Consider the following 19336-nt stretch of genomic DNA (forward strand, 5'->3'; position numbering starts at 1 on the left):
TAACAAGAGATCACTTTCATATCGATCGTGTAAAATGTTCATTCAAAATAGGCAAACGTATAGTATGTGCCAAGGAAAGGTATACCTGTACGCTCCACTTCCTTGACTATGACAAGGCAGATTTTTAATAAAGCTGCACTGTGCTGTTTTTATTTTAACTTTACCTTTTAAACTCTAGCACTTCAGAAATACTACAGCCTTTACGTTGGTGTTCTACAGAGAGTCACTCACCCAGTCACTAATGAGTGGCTTAGTTACTAAGAAACCTTGAACTGTTCTCATCCAGTCACTAATCAGCGGCTTAGATACTAAGAATCCTTGAGCGGTTCTGGAAGCAACAGCAATTTTGAGAAATAGATAATAGACGAAACAGTCGGGTCTGGGAGGATACTGCATGTCAGCCGCACAGACGGTATCAGCTGAAAAGAACAAGCATGCAGAAAAACGTACAGCACAAGGGTGAACTAAAAATGGAGAGATTGGTTCGCGATTACAAAACCGCAGGCAGTTTACAGTAGCATAGAGGGTTTCTATGATTGGGGGGAGTTGATGTACAGAACTCACTAAACAATAAGTCTCCTGAAATAGAGCGCCTCTTTCTCACTAGGCGCTTTTGTAGACAGCTGACCCACCAGCCGCCGTTATTGCGTGCGCCACCTGGCCCAGTTAAAACTAGCTCTGAATTCGCGCAAGTCAAAGACGTCGGAGATAGACACCCGTCATAGAGAGAAACCTTCGTGCTCACCAGCGCTGTCTTGTCAGGATTTGTGAGAAGCTTCTCTCTGGCCAGGTGGTAGAAGGAGCACACGGGGATCTCGATGCTTGGATACGGCGAGTAGACGACTCCGTCTTCGATGCGGACCTTCATCTTTTTCGAATTCGGAGCAGCTGCAAACTTCTGCAACGTAGACATGCCATGTTCTTGCGTTTCTCCATAGATTGGCGACCGAAAATGGAGGCCGCGTTAAGCGCACGACTAATTTCAGTATCACATTAGCGGGTTGCATAACGTATCGCAGGTAAACCAGTGGCGTAAGCGTATTCTTGTGTGCACACCGTTAGTGCATGAAAAACACGACCGATTTGACCGCCTAATAGCTATTCAGGCAAAGGCGTGAATACCTTAAGGAGACACATAGGACTCCTTACGTGTGGGAATGAGAAAACATTACTGTCCCTCGGTGCATTGACACCCACCCAAACAGCACCCGGAGACATACAAGCGCGTACAACACCGCGCGGAAGGGTGTACGACGAACTTTTGCATGACAATTTCGATATGAAAATTTTTTTGAGTAAGGGAAATGTCATACTAAATGCCTAAGTGCTCACCACAACCTCGCCTTAGGGGAAAAGGTAACGAGTCTGGGACGGCACAGAGTTGAAGGCGCATATACGGTCAGTTCGAATCCCTCTCATCAGCTATCCACCGACTTGACTAGCACATGTAAGCTAGACGCAACGACACCCGGAACGGAACCACCCGGTACGCTATACGAGAAACGGTTGTCACAATTTTGGTACGAATGTTGTCGGGAAGTGGGCAGTACATATAGCCGAAGCGGTTCGGGGCACTGGAGTATATGTTACAGCCGGCGTCCTCGCTTCGGCGGACATGGTTGTTGCGCAGCGCGTCTGTTTTTTCAGCCCTTACTTCTTTCAACTCTCCTCTGCACGTGGCAGCGATTGTGTCTGCTCCAGGCAGTGAGGAGGGCCGTGCACTTTCCTTTTCATCCTTGCTTCAGTCGCAACAGCAACTTTTAAGGCGAAAGCCTTTAATGCCTCATCGTTGTCGACAGAAGGTTGTCAGCAGAGGTGTGACGCTTTTCTAGTCAGACGAGAAAAAATTAATAAAACCGAGTAGGAAATTGGTCGAGTTGGGGAATCGAACCATGATCTTCGGAGTGGGAGACGAGCACGCTAACCACTCTGCCATGCCAGCTCGATGGTTTGGAATGAACAAAGTGAATACGGTGAATAGTGAATACGGTGTCTTCGTTCACTCCCATCTTACTTCCTTCCCTTGCGGCGAGGTTCAGGTGTCCACCGAGATATGCGAGACATTTTCTTTCCTCAAAAACCAATTTACCGAGGTTGAAGGCGTACGATGGCGTTCTATAGACTCCCTGGCGGCGTCCACAGAGGCGAACATTAACATCTTAACCAGAAATCAGTGACACAAGCAGCAACACCGTACTTAAGGCTTTCGCCTCACAGCACTTTATGTGAACAAAGTGCCCGCCTCAATTCTTTTAGAATACATTTTCCCTAAAAGGGGCCCAGCAACGCTTTTTCCATATGATTTAGATGATTTCTTCATGACACGCAGATACCGAATCAAAAAGAATTACTGGAATCGGTGCATTAGAACGGGAGTTATTAAGGAATGAATTTTCAAAATACAAGGAAACAAAAAATTGCCCTCAACTCAAATTTTCCCGGTCTTCGCTTTACCGTTTCACTCACCCAATGACGACACACGGTGGGACCAATCGAAACAGCGTACACGAGCACGTCACCACAACGTCTCGGAAGATAGTTTCTCATAGTTTCCTGGTCGCTGTAACACGTTTTCGCTGACGCTGAGGGCGTCGTTTCCATGGTTACAAGCACGTGGGCGCTCGACTCGTGTCAACAAACACCAGCAACACAGAAGTTGTGGAACGCTGAAGAATGTCCTTCCCCGATTTGTAAGAGTTGGAGCGTGAAATACCGAGACGGAGCGAAGGAGCCGAAAGCTGCACTCTAGTACAGGCATGCTGTCGTTGCTCGAATCTAGAAAGCATCCTTTCAGGTAGCATGGCTGTTTTTGTATTTTCTTGTGCGAACGTGAAGTAAGCCGAGCCTGCCGGCCGGCCAGCCTGGACGCCGGCAGACGTCTGCCGGCGTCATAAAAACGAGCTAAATAATGAAGCCTGGGATAGAAAAATGAGAAATATATCATTTTTCTCGGTCACTGGCCAATACCGAGTTGCTGGTAAAAGTGACAATTATGGCACGAGCGAATATGTGGCGAGAACCCCCTCGCGGCAGCCGCTGACCCGACGGGGTCCGGATCGACTCGCCCGCTAGCTTCGCTCCTGAAGGCGTAGCGGAAATTGACGACACTATTATTTTATTATGAGATGATGCTGTTGACAGCAAAGAGGTGTGAAGAGTAGGCCTTTTATTATAGCGCAGGCGACTTCCGATGCGCCGGCCCCTGCAACTTCGATGCGAAACAGGCTATAGGGCCAGCGACGACCACGGCAGACGGGGGAACAGCAGAGCTCGTCGCCCGGAGCGCCCGAGAGCGGTGCCGTTGCCGAAAGCTCGCAACATAAACAGCCATGCTTTGTCGCCGCTGGAGTATAGCTGGCAGTCCTTCTGATAACATGGCGATGCCGTCTTTTCTTGCGATATTTGTATACCAAGCCAAGCACCGCTCAGGCACTGCTGCACGGCGCGGCGAAGTGCGACACCGGTTGTGGGCGGAGCTTGGGTAGAGCGGCGCAGCAGGAGGTCGCGAAGTTCTTTGATGCAAAGTAATAGTCAGCGCCTGTGCTGGGGCTTTTTTTCTAACAAACTTTGAAATGCTTTTGCGTAAGAAGAGATGGTAGTTTTCTTTTAATTTAATATAAAAGGACACAACATAACATAACATATTTTTGCTAACGAACACAATTGGCTTGTTATTAGTTGTTCATCCAATCATAATCGCCCGCCAGCTGAAGTCATATCCGCTGCAAAAGACCACCGCTGTGTGCCGACACCGTCAGTGCCATGATTTTGGTTCTCCAGCAAGTTAAAATATTAAATACAGAAATATGCGTGTTATGACCGGTGGTAATAGCGTCGCCATAACTCAACAATTACAACAAGGAAGCAAAACAATGCACTCGGATTATGTTGCAGGGCCCCTTTAAGGTGCGGTTGAGGTGCCTACCGAGATGTCGATACGTGGTTGGAGGCTATAGGTTCCGACAGGCGTTCGGACCGATGATACATGCACCTTCAGTTGCATGCTTTAAGGGGACTGCGGTATCGTCGCTTCGTTGGACGCGGTCTTTGCGACGCGCGTCTGTTCTTTCAATCTTTCACATCTTTCAACTCTCCTCTGTCTGCACGTGGCAGCGGTTGTGGCTCAGCTCGAGCCAGTGGGCAGGCCCTTGCATTTTCCGTTTTATCTTTCCATTAGTCGGAACAACAATATGCTTTAAGGCCCGGTTGAGCTGTCCAACGAGATGTCGAGATTTGGGAGCTACTGCACCCTTTCCTGAAAACGCATGCTTTCGCATTCTCCGACGTAAGCAGACTTAAGGCTGTAAGAGGCACCTGAGTGCAATCTATGGACTCGCGTTGGCGTGGACGCTGGCGGCTTACTGTCCGGCGTTTCGGCCTCTGGTCTCTCATGACGGACGAGTTTTCGCACAATGAGCCAAGTAATGCTCTCGCATTAAAAAAATAAATAATGGAGCGTCGGCTTTCTTGGGTGCCGAAAATTCTCCTTCAATGGCTGCGAGGCAGTATTGGCGAACAGAACATAGGTGCAGTGCTGATTCCTTCTTGGCATAAGTAGGCTCGTTCGGGATCCCCACGCGCATACGTCTCACGCAAAAAAACACGGTCGTGATCGCCAACGTCAGGGAGTTGAAGATTAAACTTAAGTGCCCCGCTCACAGCTTACTGCATGGCAGGTGTTTCTACAGACGGCGGATGGAGATCTACACGCGTAGATTACGCCGGCACTAGACAGGATTCTTCCGCGCAGAGGGAAGCTCACTTCTAAGATACTAAGGCTGCGCATATGAGCAGCTCGAAGTGTGTGAAAACCGAGTGATGTGAGTTCACGTAGCTCACTGCGGCGGGTTCATTGTTTAAAGGGCGTCAACGAAGTTTATCCTGTGCGATTTAACGATCAACTCTAAACGCGAGTACAACTTCTAGAAAATAACTGCAAATTTGCCTTTGTCACTGCGGTATAAGTGTTCGTCCCAAAATTTTGAGGTTTTGCTTTCCTCGTGGCCTCTATCTCTTCTTCAATACTGAGATTGATTCTCGCTCAAAAGTCAGCGTCGTTTTCATTCTGCCCATCTGGGTATTTAGATGTGCTTGCTTTTTAGTGCCAAATCACTTCTAGCCTACACCAAGAAATTTCGACAATGTTTTGCGAGAGGAAGATGAAGCCTCAGCCAGACTCATTAAGGAAATGGGTACGCATGCAATGGACAAAGCGATGTCAAATTTTGTTAATGGCCCGGCAGGGTAAGGATGACACCACATAGTATTCCACATGATACGTCTACCAAACATGGTTCCGACTGCTATAATTTTTTAATTGCAATGACCTTTGCAGATTTAATGATGTGTGACACACCAAGCATAGCTTAATTTGGGAATGACCCTGCAAGGTAAGATGGTAACATATGGGCGGCACATGGGGCATGTGCCAGATATGGTTAGGACACCCGAAATTCCCGTTGAAATGACTTTGCCTGAATTCCACTCTCGGTGAATCTCGACTTGCTCGGGTGGAAGACAGGCCTGACCTAGTCTCAAAACCGGCTTGAGCCGATCCCAAAATGTGGGTGGGCAGATAAATGTTGTTATTCTGTTGTCTCCGTAGCCAGATAACAGAGAGCGACTTTATGAACCCCTTGTGAGATCCGCGCCCAAAGCTGGTGTTCACATAGCATGACAGAAAATGATATTCTAGAGCACATACCTCAGTACAGGGCTCTCTTTGGTCAGCTGTCGGCCTATGGTTATCCCTAGGTGTTTGACAACTGCACAGCAGACGTTAGACGTCACTATGAGCAAGGCAATGCGAGCGGTTGTTCCCCGGATCCTTTTATATCTCCAGCGAGCCCGCATACTACGGGGAGCCGATAACCTAAGATGACGCATATCACATCACAACAATGACAACGTTGAGGCTGTAATTAGGTCGTTGTGCGGGGCTCCGTGACACTCCGGCTTTGGGTCTGCTGCATGACTCACTGGAATAGGAATGTGGCACTCACGCCGCGCTCTGTTTCCCAGAGCGATCTTTCTTAAATTCGATGGAATGCAAGTACACTGTGCCGTGTTATCACCCCGGTGCTAGCTCGCCCGGAGAGACATTAATCATATCTGCGGTTGTTGCTCTTCATACACAAATTGTAGCGGAAGGAGTGAATAGTATATGTCATTCCTATTGTTGTTTTGAAGAACAGCAACGTAATGCGCACTTTCTTAACTTGCAAAGTGCGCAATTAAGAGAGAAGCAAGCGTCACCAACATCACAGTTTTCACAACAAGAGAAGTTCTCTAAAACGGCCAACAATAAAACGAACATTAACTGGATAATAGCGAACCAATATAAACCCGGGGTGTGTTACCAGACCTACGAAAATATTTGTTTCAGTTAGTCATCACATTTTGTTACGAGTACCGTGCAGGGTGTCTCACTTAAGACTACACAATTTTTAAAAATACTATGTTTGTATTAGAAGAGCTCTTTATTCGACATAGCATTGTCAGTGGAGTAGTACATCAGAGTAAAGCTATAACGTGGTCACTGGCAGGACAATTAAGTAATATTTAATTGTTAACTTTTGAATTACTACTATTAGGCTCCCTGATTATTAAGAGGCGTGTAGGAAACCGTAAGTATTATCCATGCTCGTTTTTAGAACTTTGAAAACGCGGTTACCCTCGGCCCTCTGGCCACACCAATTGCGGCCACTTCAACTAGTTACGTGCACTCGAGATGTTGCTTTGCCGCCAAGCTTCTCTAAAGCGCATGTATTTTGCCGTGTACTGTTGGTTGTTTCGTTAGCATATATGGTCAATCATTTCTTTTATATTTGTCAAAAATTAACCGCACAGCTTTCCTTTGAACACGTGCGAGTTGCAGGATATAATTTTCATTATGCGAATCCCATACTACCGCCATGCGTTCAAGTATAGTTCTTGCGCAGTTATATGCTAGATGTTTGGTACTTGCCGGGGTAGTCCTTTTCGTCTTCAGGAACCACAGTTTCCGGTGCTCATCAGCCGAAGTTACTGATGGGTGTTTCGAGCAGATTAATTTTTTGTAAGCGTTACGCCAAGGTATCTAATCACTCCACCTTTAAAATATTATCGTTTGAATCTATGTTAAAGTACACGCGACATTTTCTTTCTTACTGTTGTCAAAAATGTAGAAATTATGCTATAGATTTTTCATAGGGGAATTCGTTTAACGGTTGAATTTGCGCTTCTCTTTGTCCCCAAATTCCGTCTGTCCGGTTTCCGTCCGGGCAGGTCCTGAGTACATTTTTAATAGCACAAACTCACTTCTGGAACAAGGTTCGAAAATTCTTGCTTTTATTCTTGTAAGTATTAGTCACCATTTTGGAAACCGTGCTGGTGTCAGATGAAAACAACAAAAAGTTGGAGTCCGTCTTCCAACCAAAAGTGGACATGTCTGCGTTACAAAGCGACTAAGCAGAAGAGAGAAAATCAGGGCAATGCAATTATTCGGGACGATACCGCTGAATTGCGCTCACTTTTGGGCAGCATGAATAAAAAGCTCTGTGGGTTGATGCATTTTAATGAGACGGTTTCAAACCTATAAAAGGTATGAAGGTAATGTCTCTTAAGCATGATGAACTGTTGGACCATCTTGCTGTACAGGAAAAGGACACAAAAGATATGACAGCACGGGTAGAGAAGTATGAGCAAAGGGCCCAAGGTCAGTAGACTGAGGATGAAAAGTTGGTCGCTGAAATCAATTAACTGTAGTGGAGAAATCATCGGTTAAATTTGGAATTGCGTGGGATTTAGGTTACGACGTGCGAAGATTTAAATGCCTATATTTGTGCCACGAAAAGAATCCATGACACTGGAGGCGGGCAGTAAAAGCTGTCGTAAGTGACCGCTTGACCGAGCCGCAGGCACCCGTATACTGAACAGCGTCACACCGGCGTTCTTTCTAGGAAAAAAACGTACGATACACGCTCACAGTTGGTGATTCCCTCTCCGAAAGCATTTTATATATATATATATATATATATATATATATATATATATATATATATATATATATATATATATATATACAAATACGGTTGAATAAAGCAAGAAGAAATAATTAGAAAACTACGTGTTCGTTCATGCTATAAAAACAACAAATATACACAGTGATAGTTCAGCCGACTAAGTGAAAGAATCACAAATGCAGTCTCATTCATCTAAAAGAAAGAACAAAAATCCATATGCAATCATGGTGAAGTCAGAATGTTATTTGAAGCAATGGAAACCGGAATGTAGTCACAAGATACACGATTAGGAATCACGGGAGAGAGAAACTTGGAGGGCGGAAAACAAAGGAAAATAAATTTTTAAAAGCGAAATCCGTGGTATGCTTATTAGACATCAAAGAGTTGAGTGAACTGGGTTTGGATGCAGTACACCGCTTCCAGGGGAAACCTGGCATCGTGCCGCGCGCAATTGTTCGTTATGCAAGGCAATCCATCAGAGATAAATGGCCGGAAAAAAGGCAGAAGCTTAGAGAAAATTAAAACAGTATTTTGATATTATGCCGAATAATGTTTCGAACTGCAAAGATGTGGCTAAAAAAAACGATTAAAATGTATCTGCTTCAGAACAGGCAGATTTATCTTCGTAAAGGTGACGGTGATCCTGCAATAGGTGTCGCAATGAGCGTCACCTTCCGGTATAATCTGGCTGAGCAGTGAAGTTTGAGTGTCCTGCAGTTATTTATATTTTATGATGTGCGGAGCAACACGTCGCAACTTTCTTTTGCTGCATGAAGTCAGTAATATTGTCTAGGCCCTTCAGACCACCGTTTTGAAATGCCGTCACACAAATGTTTGATCCCTTTGCAACAAAGAAGCTGCTGCAGAGTATTTTATCTCGACTCATCCATTTTTGTTCGATGTTATAACGCTCACTGAAATATAGTGTAAATACGATCAAGGGAACCTCCAGATTATTTCTTATCAGTCTTCCATAAGCACTCAAATCGCCCTGGCGGTGGTGTAATGCTGCTATTGAAGACAGGGTGAGATGTGAGCTGCTGTCTAGTTTCTGCATTTACTCACCTGTTACGAGATTCTGGCCGTGAAAGTGGTTTGCTTTGGTTTATGGGGTTTACCGTCCCAAGGCGACTCAGGCTATGAGAGACGCCGTACTGAAGGTCTCCGGAAATTTCAACCACCTGGGGTTCTTTAACGTGCACTGATATCGCACAGCACACGGGCTTCTAGAATTTCTCCTCCAAAGAAATTCCGCCGTCGCGGCCGGGATCAAACCCGCGTCTTTTGGGTCAGCAGCCGAGCACCATAACCACTGAGCCACCACGCCGGCGTAGACTTTACTTTCTGGCCGTGAAAGTAAATTCTGTCATCTCCGTTTGTTATCAGCCACCATGTGAGAATATTGAAATTTTGTTTCGATTTAGGAAGGGATTTTACATTATTTTTCTCTGGTGCTGCACACTTTGTTCTATCAGCAGGCGACCTTTTTTTTGCCAGGAGAGAAAACGCCTATAAATATTACCTTTACTTCAAATGAGCGCTGAGATCAAATCAATTTACCAACAAGAATCAAAGAACACAGAGAAACGTTGTTAGAAATTATTATTATTAATTGTGGGGCTTTGAACAATACTGCAGGTCTGATATCCTAGAATCTGAGTTACCGTTTTCCTGCTTTTATAGCGTTACACAAAGTTAATCGTCATGACAAAATACAGTTCATTACGGTGAAATGCTACATGCCTGGATGCCGTCAGGGAGGACGTGCTTAATTCTGAATAAATATCTCCTTGGGCCGCCGCGGTGGCTCAGTGGTTATGGTGCTCGGCTGCTGACCCGAAGGACGTGGGTTCGATCCCGGCCGCGGCGGCTGAATTTCTTTGGAGGAGAAATTCGAGGCCCGTGTACTGTGCGATGTCGGTGCACGTTAAAGAACCCCAGGTGGTCGAAATTTCCGGAGCCCTGCACTACGGCGTCTCTCATAGCCTTAGTTGCTTTGGGACGTTAAACCCCATAAACCAACCAACCAACCAAATATCTCCTTGGGATTCATATCGCTGTTGAGGCGTATAAAACGTTCCTAGATCACACTTCTGGACTGTACAAACGCCACTTCCGAAATAAAAAATTCAAACTTGGTATGCGAACCTGGGCAGCGTAAAAAGCTCTCAGAAGAATACAAAGTGTCACTAGTTATTAAAAACTAAACACCTAGAAAAATTAAAGGTGTACCTGGAAGAATTAAATAATGAAATAAACCTAAATACAGAGAAATATTTTAATGCTCAACTTGACGGCCGGTCTCGTAAGCCTCATCTTTTGTGGGAAAAGATGGCAAACGTCCCCCAGAGACAAAAAAAATTAAATAATCGATTTCGCAGTATCAGGCATCGCCCTTGCGAATGCATTCGTTAACTATTTTCTGCAAAGTGGCGATCATTTTTCTGCGCCTGAATTTTCAAAGTTTACGCCCTGTGGTAACCAATTTACTTGTTTTTTTAGGCAGTCTGCGAATTGGGAGTTAGGTCTGTCTTTATGTCACTTCGAGATAGCTCGACTTTTGATGTTGGAAGTACTAAAACTGAGCCTTGTAAAAAAAGTTGGCATAACTGCTCCAGTTCTTACCAATCTATTTAACTTTTGCTTATCAACTGCTACTCACCCAGGATCAATGCAGTTTGCTAAGGTTACAGTGTTGCGCATGGAAGGTGATGCAAATGACCTCAAGAACTATCGCCCTATTTGAGTATTACCTATATTTTCCACGCATTTCAAAAAATTATTCATGACCATCTTGCAATATTTTTGACAAACACATCGTTTTGAATACAGCATGAATGCTTTGGTGTGCGTTGCCGGTGTTGTCGAATAATAAGTGAACTTGTACTGTTGGTTGCCGGCTGTTTCTTGAAGGTGTTCTGCTTTCTTCGTGTCACTTCTGTTGTTTATTTCTTTGTTCAAAGAATCAGTTTTTTCTTGCTACTCGTAGACTAATTTAGATGGTCCCTCTCAGTCTCTATCTTCATGTATCCATGTTATATGCCATGCCGAGTTTCCACCGTGACACTTAAGGTAATCATGTCTAAGACTTCTGGCCAGCAAAACATGGAACTGTTCATTGCCGTGCAGCGTATACGAAGCTTACGGGTCCATGTCAGTCGTCGTTTGGACACCTTTTGGCTAGGGTACCTCAGCAGATCTATAAACAAAGAAACAAACAAAAAATATCTTCTATCATGTACTCCCATTCAGCTGAAATAAACTTCTTCTATTTCCAGCTCTGTTTGGGTTTACAAAACACAGATCTACGGAACTAGCATTTTGGAACAAAAACATTTTATTTTATACCAATTTGCAAGTAAGATGCTTGTAAACGGCCTGTTGGTTGACATCACGGATGCATTAGATCGTATTGATCATTTTATTTATTTATTTGAACATACTGCTAGCCTCACATTTGAGGCCGTTGCAGGAAAGGGACACATTACACATTGAAAGCAACAAACTTCAAGTAGGCGCGGTCATAAGCAATTTGAACTGATGAGGCAGTAGATATGCATTCTATCTTGGTTTATACGAACGCTGAAGATTGCAATAAAGAGGAGTAAATTATAGGTTAGAACATTTAGCACACAAAAACAGAGACAAAAATCTACAAAGTGAGTACATATTCAAGAAGCAAATGATAAGAAGCATCATCTTTTGACAAATATCAAACAAACAAACAGACAACGAAATCAAGAAGCAACATAGCGCGCATGCGTCCCGGACTAAACAATAGAGCATTTAATTTTACTCAAAGGACTTAAATTATATAAAGTACGTGGCCGATGCTCGAACGTCATAAAGTCTTACGTGGAGCATCGGGGGGAGTGTGTTCAAATAATTGAGCACGGCTCCGAGCCAAAACCGATTGCAAGAGGTGGGCCCCAAAGCAGCCTTCTGGTACCTTTTCTTTTTATTATCTATATAATGAATGTTGTAAATACGTGCACTAAAGCCAAATATGATGCTAGTATTTCTTTTCCTTCCATTGACCAGATCTTTGCACCACACGTCCATGTCACCAGCAAAAATTTTGTGTAATATTTCAGCTACATTTCAGCTACTCGTAGTCCTGGGCGACAGCATAGAACATACGCATGAATATAGTACCTAAATCTTCTCAAAAACCAATATTTTTTATGGCAACGAAACAAGGGTTGGTTGGTTGGTTGCGACTGAGAGAAGGCTGAAAAGGAAAGTGCACGGGCCTGCCAACTGGCTCAAGCCGAGCCACCACCGCTGCCACGTGCAGATAGAAGAGAGTTGAAAGATAAGACGACAGAGTAAAAGACCGAGTAAAGACGCGCGTCGCAGCAACCGCGTCCGCCGGAACGGACGCTGGCTGAAAAATACAGATACACGGCCGCAGCCCGAAGGCTGCAAACCGAATGCCACAGATGGACGAAACAAGGGTCAGCACGCATTCTTTCTGTATTGGGGTTGTGTGGGCGTAGCGCTGATTACACCGCCCATTTTTGCCGGTGACAACCAAGATATGAGCGTCTGGCTTCATCGCAGGCTGCGTAATGCGCGAAGTATGCAGACAGCACACGCACGTGTTATGTACGCACCGGCGAAGTGTTAACAGCAGCGTAAAAGGATACACAGAAAAGAAGCGACTAAGAAGCACTGAACAAATGCGGAAAAAAAGGACACACATCTCCTGTGGCGCTCAATTTTCTTTGTTTCTTCACTTTTCAATTCTTTCTTGCGCGGCACTTTGAACAGCACCAGAGCTGTCGATGGCCCTGTGTTTCCCTTTGTGTTTGCATTAATTCATTCCAACTGTTTAGAATAGAAATGAAATAGACATACAGCTACTTTGACCGGTTTGAGGCCATGCGACGCAGCATGGCAAGATGATTTGTGCCAGGGTTCTGTATGTAGAAGGAATTGCGCACTAAATGTCAGTAAACCAAAGGTATGGCTCTCCAGGTCGGCACTGCATGTACTTTCGTGGCTCGTGAAGTTAAATGATTACGGGACAAAGACGATACATAAAAATGCGGAACTCCAACATTGATTCTGAAACCACTGAACTGCGACACAAATGCGAAGCCAAAACAAGAAACATTTGTCTCAGTCCTAAACCGCATGGCAGCGAAAAAAAAATTGAAGCCTGCCTATTGTGTAGAAAAATGCAGCCAAGGCATCTCAATGGCGATATGCTGGTGATAAAGGCAGCAGAAGCTGTGTCCCGGAAATAGCCAGCAGTCAAACCGGCTAGAAAAAGTTTCAGCGAGGTGTTGTTTTCTTTTTTTCACAACTAGAAAGTAAGCAAAACCTCGTTCAAATATTTAGAAACGCGTGCTACCAAGTGGCATTTTCTTTGACATAGCTTCTGCAACATGTTTATCACCGGGGTATATTTGCACAGAGGGCAGATCGCAGAGGTACCTGAATGTTGCTTTTATGGTTACGTAGAGGAGCTTCTCGCTTTGTCTAGCTGCGTTTTCGTGCAGCTTTTATCCGCTTGTAACGGGGATTTGAACAATTCAATTTTCAGGCATTGAAGAGTTGGTGGCGTGATCTTTACATAATAGTAACCTTAACTTCACTCAGTTTGCATAAAGCTCGAAAAGAGCCCTTTAGTAGTAAATTTCCAGTTACGTGAACAAACTACCAACAGCTCGGCAACCAGAGCGCCCTAACCGTGACCCGCCGCCTGTAATCGCGTGCTTCGCAGTGTAGGCAGAGCCCGATCGCTCACATTTCCAGTACGTCATTATCGTTGCCGGAGAGGCTGTAGCTTTGTGTGTCGAAATGCCCTTTACAGGCACACGTGGATACAAATAAAGCCTGATGTGGAGGTCACTGAGAGAGTTTCACAATGCGACTATCCGTTGCACTAAATATACACATTTTGAGGAACATTTAGGTAATCAGCCTTGTGTGGCCTAGAGTGTTAGACTAAAGGGCAGAGCATCGCCAAGGGCGTTAGCTATGACACAACTGCAACACTTTCCATGCTGTGAAGAGGAAACATTGCTGGAAAAACTTAAAGCACCGTTTACTGTTGAAAATTATAGGAGCTCAGCACTCGGCGAGACGTTCTTCTCATGGCCTGTAACTTCGCTACATCATTAAATGGAACGTGCTTTTTTTTCCTGATCGTTTAAGAATTACTGCGAGAACAAATTAATACCGGAGATAGCTGACATTACCAAAAAAAAACAGCATCATCATAAAGTAGAGAATCTAGGAACGAGAGGAGTTGCGGCTTCAGACAAAAAGACGGCCATGGCAGCACTTCGCTCATTGACAGCAGACGAGGTACGTAGCAAGGGAGAAGGAGTCAAAGAAAAATATGGGTCGACACTTGGCCACAGTGTTTTTCGAATATTTGTATTCCTTGATATGTTTCAGTCTTTGGGGGTGGAAAAGTCGCCGTTGCTCACACATAAATTAGGCTTCATTTTAATTAGTAATTTTATTCTCAGGGGCAAGCCGGGTCATTTGACCCACTTGGAACACTGTGCGCGAAACGGGTGGCCCCACAATTTTATGCAAAAGGTGGCCCGCCGGGGGGGGGCCGGGGGGGGCACTTTGATGGCTACTGTACTGGCACATAATTGTTGCTTTCTGATATAGTGCGGTTACGTGGTTACTGTTTTATTGCAGAGACGCATACTTGAGACGAGAGAGAGCGAGAGGAATTTTAATTACAGGAAAAGGTGGAGAGGTCAGCCGGCGGTAACATGGCCCTGGCCTGCTACACCACACAGGGGAAAGGTAAGGCGAGGGAAGAGAAAGGTTTGGTTTGGTTTATGGGGTTTAACGTGCCAAAGCGACTAAGGCTATGAGAGACGCCGTAGTGAGGGGATCTGGAAATTTCGACCACCTGGGGTTCTTTAACGAGGACTGACATCGCACATTACACGGGTCTGGGAAGAGAAAGTGCGAATAAAGGTTGATGATGGCATAATGCAATGAGTTTCATGGGTGATGTCCACACAGAAACACTAGTAAGAGCTAACGCTCTTAAAGTGATGGCGGTGGAAACGGAGCGCCCGAGCGGCAATGCGTCTCTGGATTGCTAGGAGCTTCAGCGAAGTCACGCCGGGAGTGCTACGTCGAGTTGCTTTTCTTGGCATGAGCAGCACTTTGCGACCATAGTGTGATACGATACTGAGAAGCAATTCATGCTTAGATCTATTCTCCAAGTCAAGGAATAGTTCAAAGAGAGGGCAACTTTTTTTCAAGAAGGTTCCCAACGAATTCATTCTTTGGTAATTTTTCACTTGAGGACCTCTTTTCCTGTTCAGCGCTTCCTCAGCGACATTTTATGCAGGAACTTTTCTTTCCGGGAAGATGTTGCCTACACCCAATCATTTGCGGGGCTTAGATAGGGCCTTCATTCTGGGGAGGAAGGCCAGGTGAGAGGGAGGGGGATGTGATGTGGAAACCATGTTATGGAGCGGAGCGTGAAGTTGAAAATCTTGTCCATGCAGGGTGGCTGATGAAGGGGGTTTATCGGTTGACCTGCAAGACTGTGATAAATGAACAGGCCAGCTCAGCTGTAAGGAATCATGGGCTGTGGGGCATGGAGAGACAGCGAACATGTGCTTGAAAGGCTGAATGTCCAGCTGCTACAGATGACATAATATGACTGGCTGGGTTGACCTGTAAAACGAAGATGCAAGAAATGAAGTAGCATGGCAGAAAAAAATACCGGGGCACAGAAAAAAATTAAAGGAAAAGATGGTTGCAGTTTAGCTCAGCTAAGCTTGGTTTAGCGAAGCCGTACCGACGACGTAGACGGTTCCGGCCGACTCACTCAGTCCATAGCGAGAACTGCAATGCAAATGCCGCGAGAGCGGGGTCGGGTTTTTTTTTTTCAGCAAACGGTCAGTCACGTGGTTAGTCCCGTAGCCAAAGCTGGCAAGGCAGCGGTGGGCACGGCGGCGGCACGTGTTTTGCAGCTTCGGCGAGTGACGGGGTATGTCGCGTGTCTGCCACAACAACCACCGCTCCTCCACTTCAAGGTCAAATTGCAGCGCCGATGACAGCTTGTCTAGGCCGGTAAAGGCAAGAGAAAACGGCAGTGGGCACTGAGCAATCTCGAAAGGAAGCAGAGGAAGGGTTAAGCCTGCCTACTGTGAATAAAATGCAGCGAATGCATCTCAACAGCAAAAGGCTGGCGATAAATTCTTGTAAAACACCGCGAACTACGACGTACAAGAACATTAAGGACACGGGACCGCAGTAGTTCGCGTTGTTTTACAAGAATGCTTCTGTACCAGATCGCCCAAATAAACTTTTGCTTGGTGATAAATACAGCCGAAGAAGGCGTACACGAAATCATCAGCAGGCAAACGGGGCGGAAAAATATTTAGCAAGGTATTGTTCGTGTTTTATGCACAACTAGAATGCACTGGAACAGGAGGTGTACTCTCCGTGTTAAAAAGAGTAAGAAAAACCTCGTTCAAATGCTTAGACACGCGTGTTATCAAGTGGCATTTTCTTTGAACTTCTGCAATATATTTATCAAAGTTTGCTTGCAACGATGGCAGATGGTGGGGTACCTGCATTTTGTTTTTACTTCTATTTTCTAGCATCTAGCACCTCCGTTTCAGGTGCAAGCAGTGTCTTTATCATTGCAACGCAGCGATTTATGATGAGAGACCAACATCAATTCGGAGCAGCCGCGGGCGCTGAGTGGTTATGGCACTCGGCTGCTGATCCGAAAGACGCTGGTTCGATGCTGGCCCCGCAGCCGAACTTTGATGGCGGCGATGTACTCTGATCTTGATGTACTGTGCGATGTCAGTGCACGTTAATGAACCCCAGGTAGTCGAAATTTCCGGAGCCCTTCTCTATGGCGTCTCTCATAGGCTGAGTGGCTCTGGGACGCTAAACCCACATAAACCATAAACAACGTCAATTCGCATTCAGTATTCGTTTAAAATCTGTTTCCAACGGGGGACAGACAGCGACTTTTTATTTTTTTTATTCAATTTTTCAATGTTTTATCTGATATTCAACAGTATCTGAATTAAAAATGTATGTCCTGTATGGAGCGGGCAATACCGGAACTTAGAAATTTCGTTTGTGCACAGGATTTTCACAATTCCCTTTTCAGGGGTTGAAGAGTTGCATAATAGTGACCTTAATTGCAGTGATTTTTAATAAAGCCGGACAATAGAGCATTTATTATAAATTTGCACTCACGTACACTGTACAGGAGCAATTACTCATTGACATCCCCCCGAGCGCGGCCACACGGCTACATACGAAAGGTACACAGCTTTCTCAGAAACCTAAACATTTAACCGACACTGTTCCCACTTCGAGTTATTGATCAATTCGCTTTTGCCCTACCACGAACTTGCCGTACCGGTTAGCTCAATTGGTAGAGCGACTGCTCCGGTGAAGCGGTGGTCCTGGGTTCGAACCCCGGACCAGGACGAATTTTTCTTTAACTACGAAGTTTCTGAGAAAGCTGTATAGCTTTCATTTGTAGCCGTATGGCTTCGCTCGGGTGGATGTCAATGAGTAATTACTCCGTTACTACAAATCTACTCCACCTCGGGGGATTCCCCTAAACATGTGACGAACGTACACTGTACAGGGTGTGCCTTGACCGTGATCCGCCGTCGCTTATCGCGTGTCTCGCAGTGTGGGCAGAGGCCGGTCTCTCCTATTTTCAGGTCGTCGTTATCGGGCCCGGAAGGCACTGGCGTTGTGTGTCGAAATCTCGTTATCAGGCACTTGAGGACACAAAAGAAGAGGTTATTTACAGAGTTTCAGATTGCGATCATATGTTGCGAGAAACGTACACGTTTAGCGCCACATGTGGGTATTTAAGCATGTTTACCCGACTTAGCCTAAAGGGCAGAGCATCCCCCAGAGCGCGAACTGTGACGCCAAGGCAACAGGTTTTATTTTTTGAAAAGTAGACCATTCTTGAAAAAATTAAACAACCGTCTCCAGAGTAAAACAAATAAGGTCAGGTCTTTTCCTAACCGAGTAACTTCGCCACCTCTTTAGCTGGAACGTATGCTTTTTTTCTTATCGTGTAAGTATTACTTCTGCACGTGGTAATATCGGTGATAAGTTTCACCACTAGACGAAACAGCATCATCACCAAGAACGGATTATAAGACCGACAGGACTTGTGGAGTGTGCAAAAAGGAGCTCATGGCAGTATTTCCCTCATTGACCGGGGACGAAATAAGTAGGAATGGGGAAGCAGGTAAAGACAAACATAGGTCGGCAATCGGCCAGAGCGTTTTTTTTCGTATTTGTGTTCCTGGTTTCTGTTGTAGCCGCGGCGAGCGAAGCGGAGGCAGAACGACTAAACAACATGTTTATTCGGCGTGCTGGGCCGTGCAGATGAAGAAACACACACGAGCGATCTGCTCGCTGCCTTCTTAACAAGAGAGCAACGCTTCCCCCCTCTCAGCATTGCATCATCACACACGTCACTGTCGATTACGTGACACTACATTCCAGTCGCGCACAATGCGATCACATGACACTTCATTTCCTTTCCCCCTAACTTTTTTACACACGCTGTATAGGGTATAACGATCAGGAGGCTTCCGAGAACGAGCACTGCGCCAAAGAGGTTGCGTGTTCGGACGTGGCGCATGCTCCCGGAGCGGTGGTGCAGACAACGTGGACCTTGCAGGCGAACTGGCGTTCTGTCCTGGCAACGTAGATGTTTGGACAGGCTGTCGTGCTGACGAATCCTGTGTCTCACTCGTATCCAAGGAAGCGATCTTATCAGATGACCCTTCCGATACAGAATCGGACATTGAACTAGGCACAGAAGGAAACACAGTTGGCCCGGCTTCAACAGTTTGAAACGAACACGGACGTAGGTTGCGGGCATGCACAAACCTCGGTTGCTGCTCTATTCAAATATTGTAGGTGGATGCACTGCACCGCTGTTCTACAACGCCCCGCAACCACTTCGATTCCCCAGGACGTAGTCCTTGCACGAGCACATGGTCGCCTTCCTCAAATGATCTTCATGACCGGCCTCTCTAGTTAGCCTTCTCTTTCGTCTGGTAGAACCTGTGGTCCAAACGCTTTTCCAAGTTCGGTTGGAGAAAGGTCAGGCGTGTGCGCGGCTTCCCGCGGGTGTCAGCCCCGTGGTTGCGATTGGTGTGTTTGGGTACGTCAACAGAAAATAGTCAACTCTATGTTGCAAGTTTTTTTTGATACCTGTTCTTCTCTCGTCGAGAACCTGTCGCAAAAAGTCCCCCTTTATGGCCTGTACATACCGTTCTGCGCTTCCATTTGATGCGGGGTGGTACGGTGGCGTCCTGGTATGCTGCACC

The 19336-nt window shown here is 45.6% G+C and overlaps 1 protein-coding gene across 2 annotated transcripts in view; it reads right to left on the reverse strand.

Annotated features, from left to right (window-relative positions):
* LOC149369521 (putative 4-coumarate--CoA ligase 3) overlaps positions 1–868 on the reverse strand; it is a 29785-nt gene extending 28917 nt beyond the window's left edge. For both annotated transcript variants that reach the window (XM_089573587.1, XM_089573594.1), the window contains exon 1: positions 746–868. In XM_089573587.1, the coding sequence (XP_089429713.1) occupies positions 746–868 (123 nt within the window). The remainder of the gene's footprint in view (positions 1–745) is intronic.
* Between the last annotated feature and the right edge of the window lie 18468 nt (positions 869–19336).

The sequence above is a fragment of the Amblyomma mixtum genome, chromosome 1 (genome assembly GCF_055824585.1).
Source record: "Amblyomma mixtum isolate Tamu chromosome 1, ASM5582458v1, whole genome shotgun sequence".
Classification (NCBI taxonomy): domain Eukaryota; kingdom Metazoa; phylum Arthropoda; class Arachnida; order Ixodida; family Ixodidae; genus Amblyomma; species Amblyomma mixtum.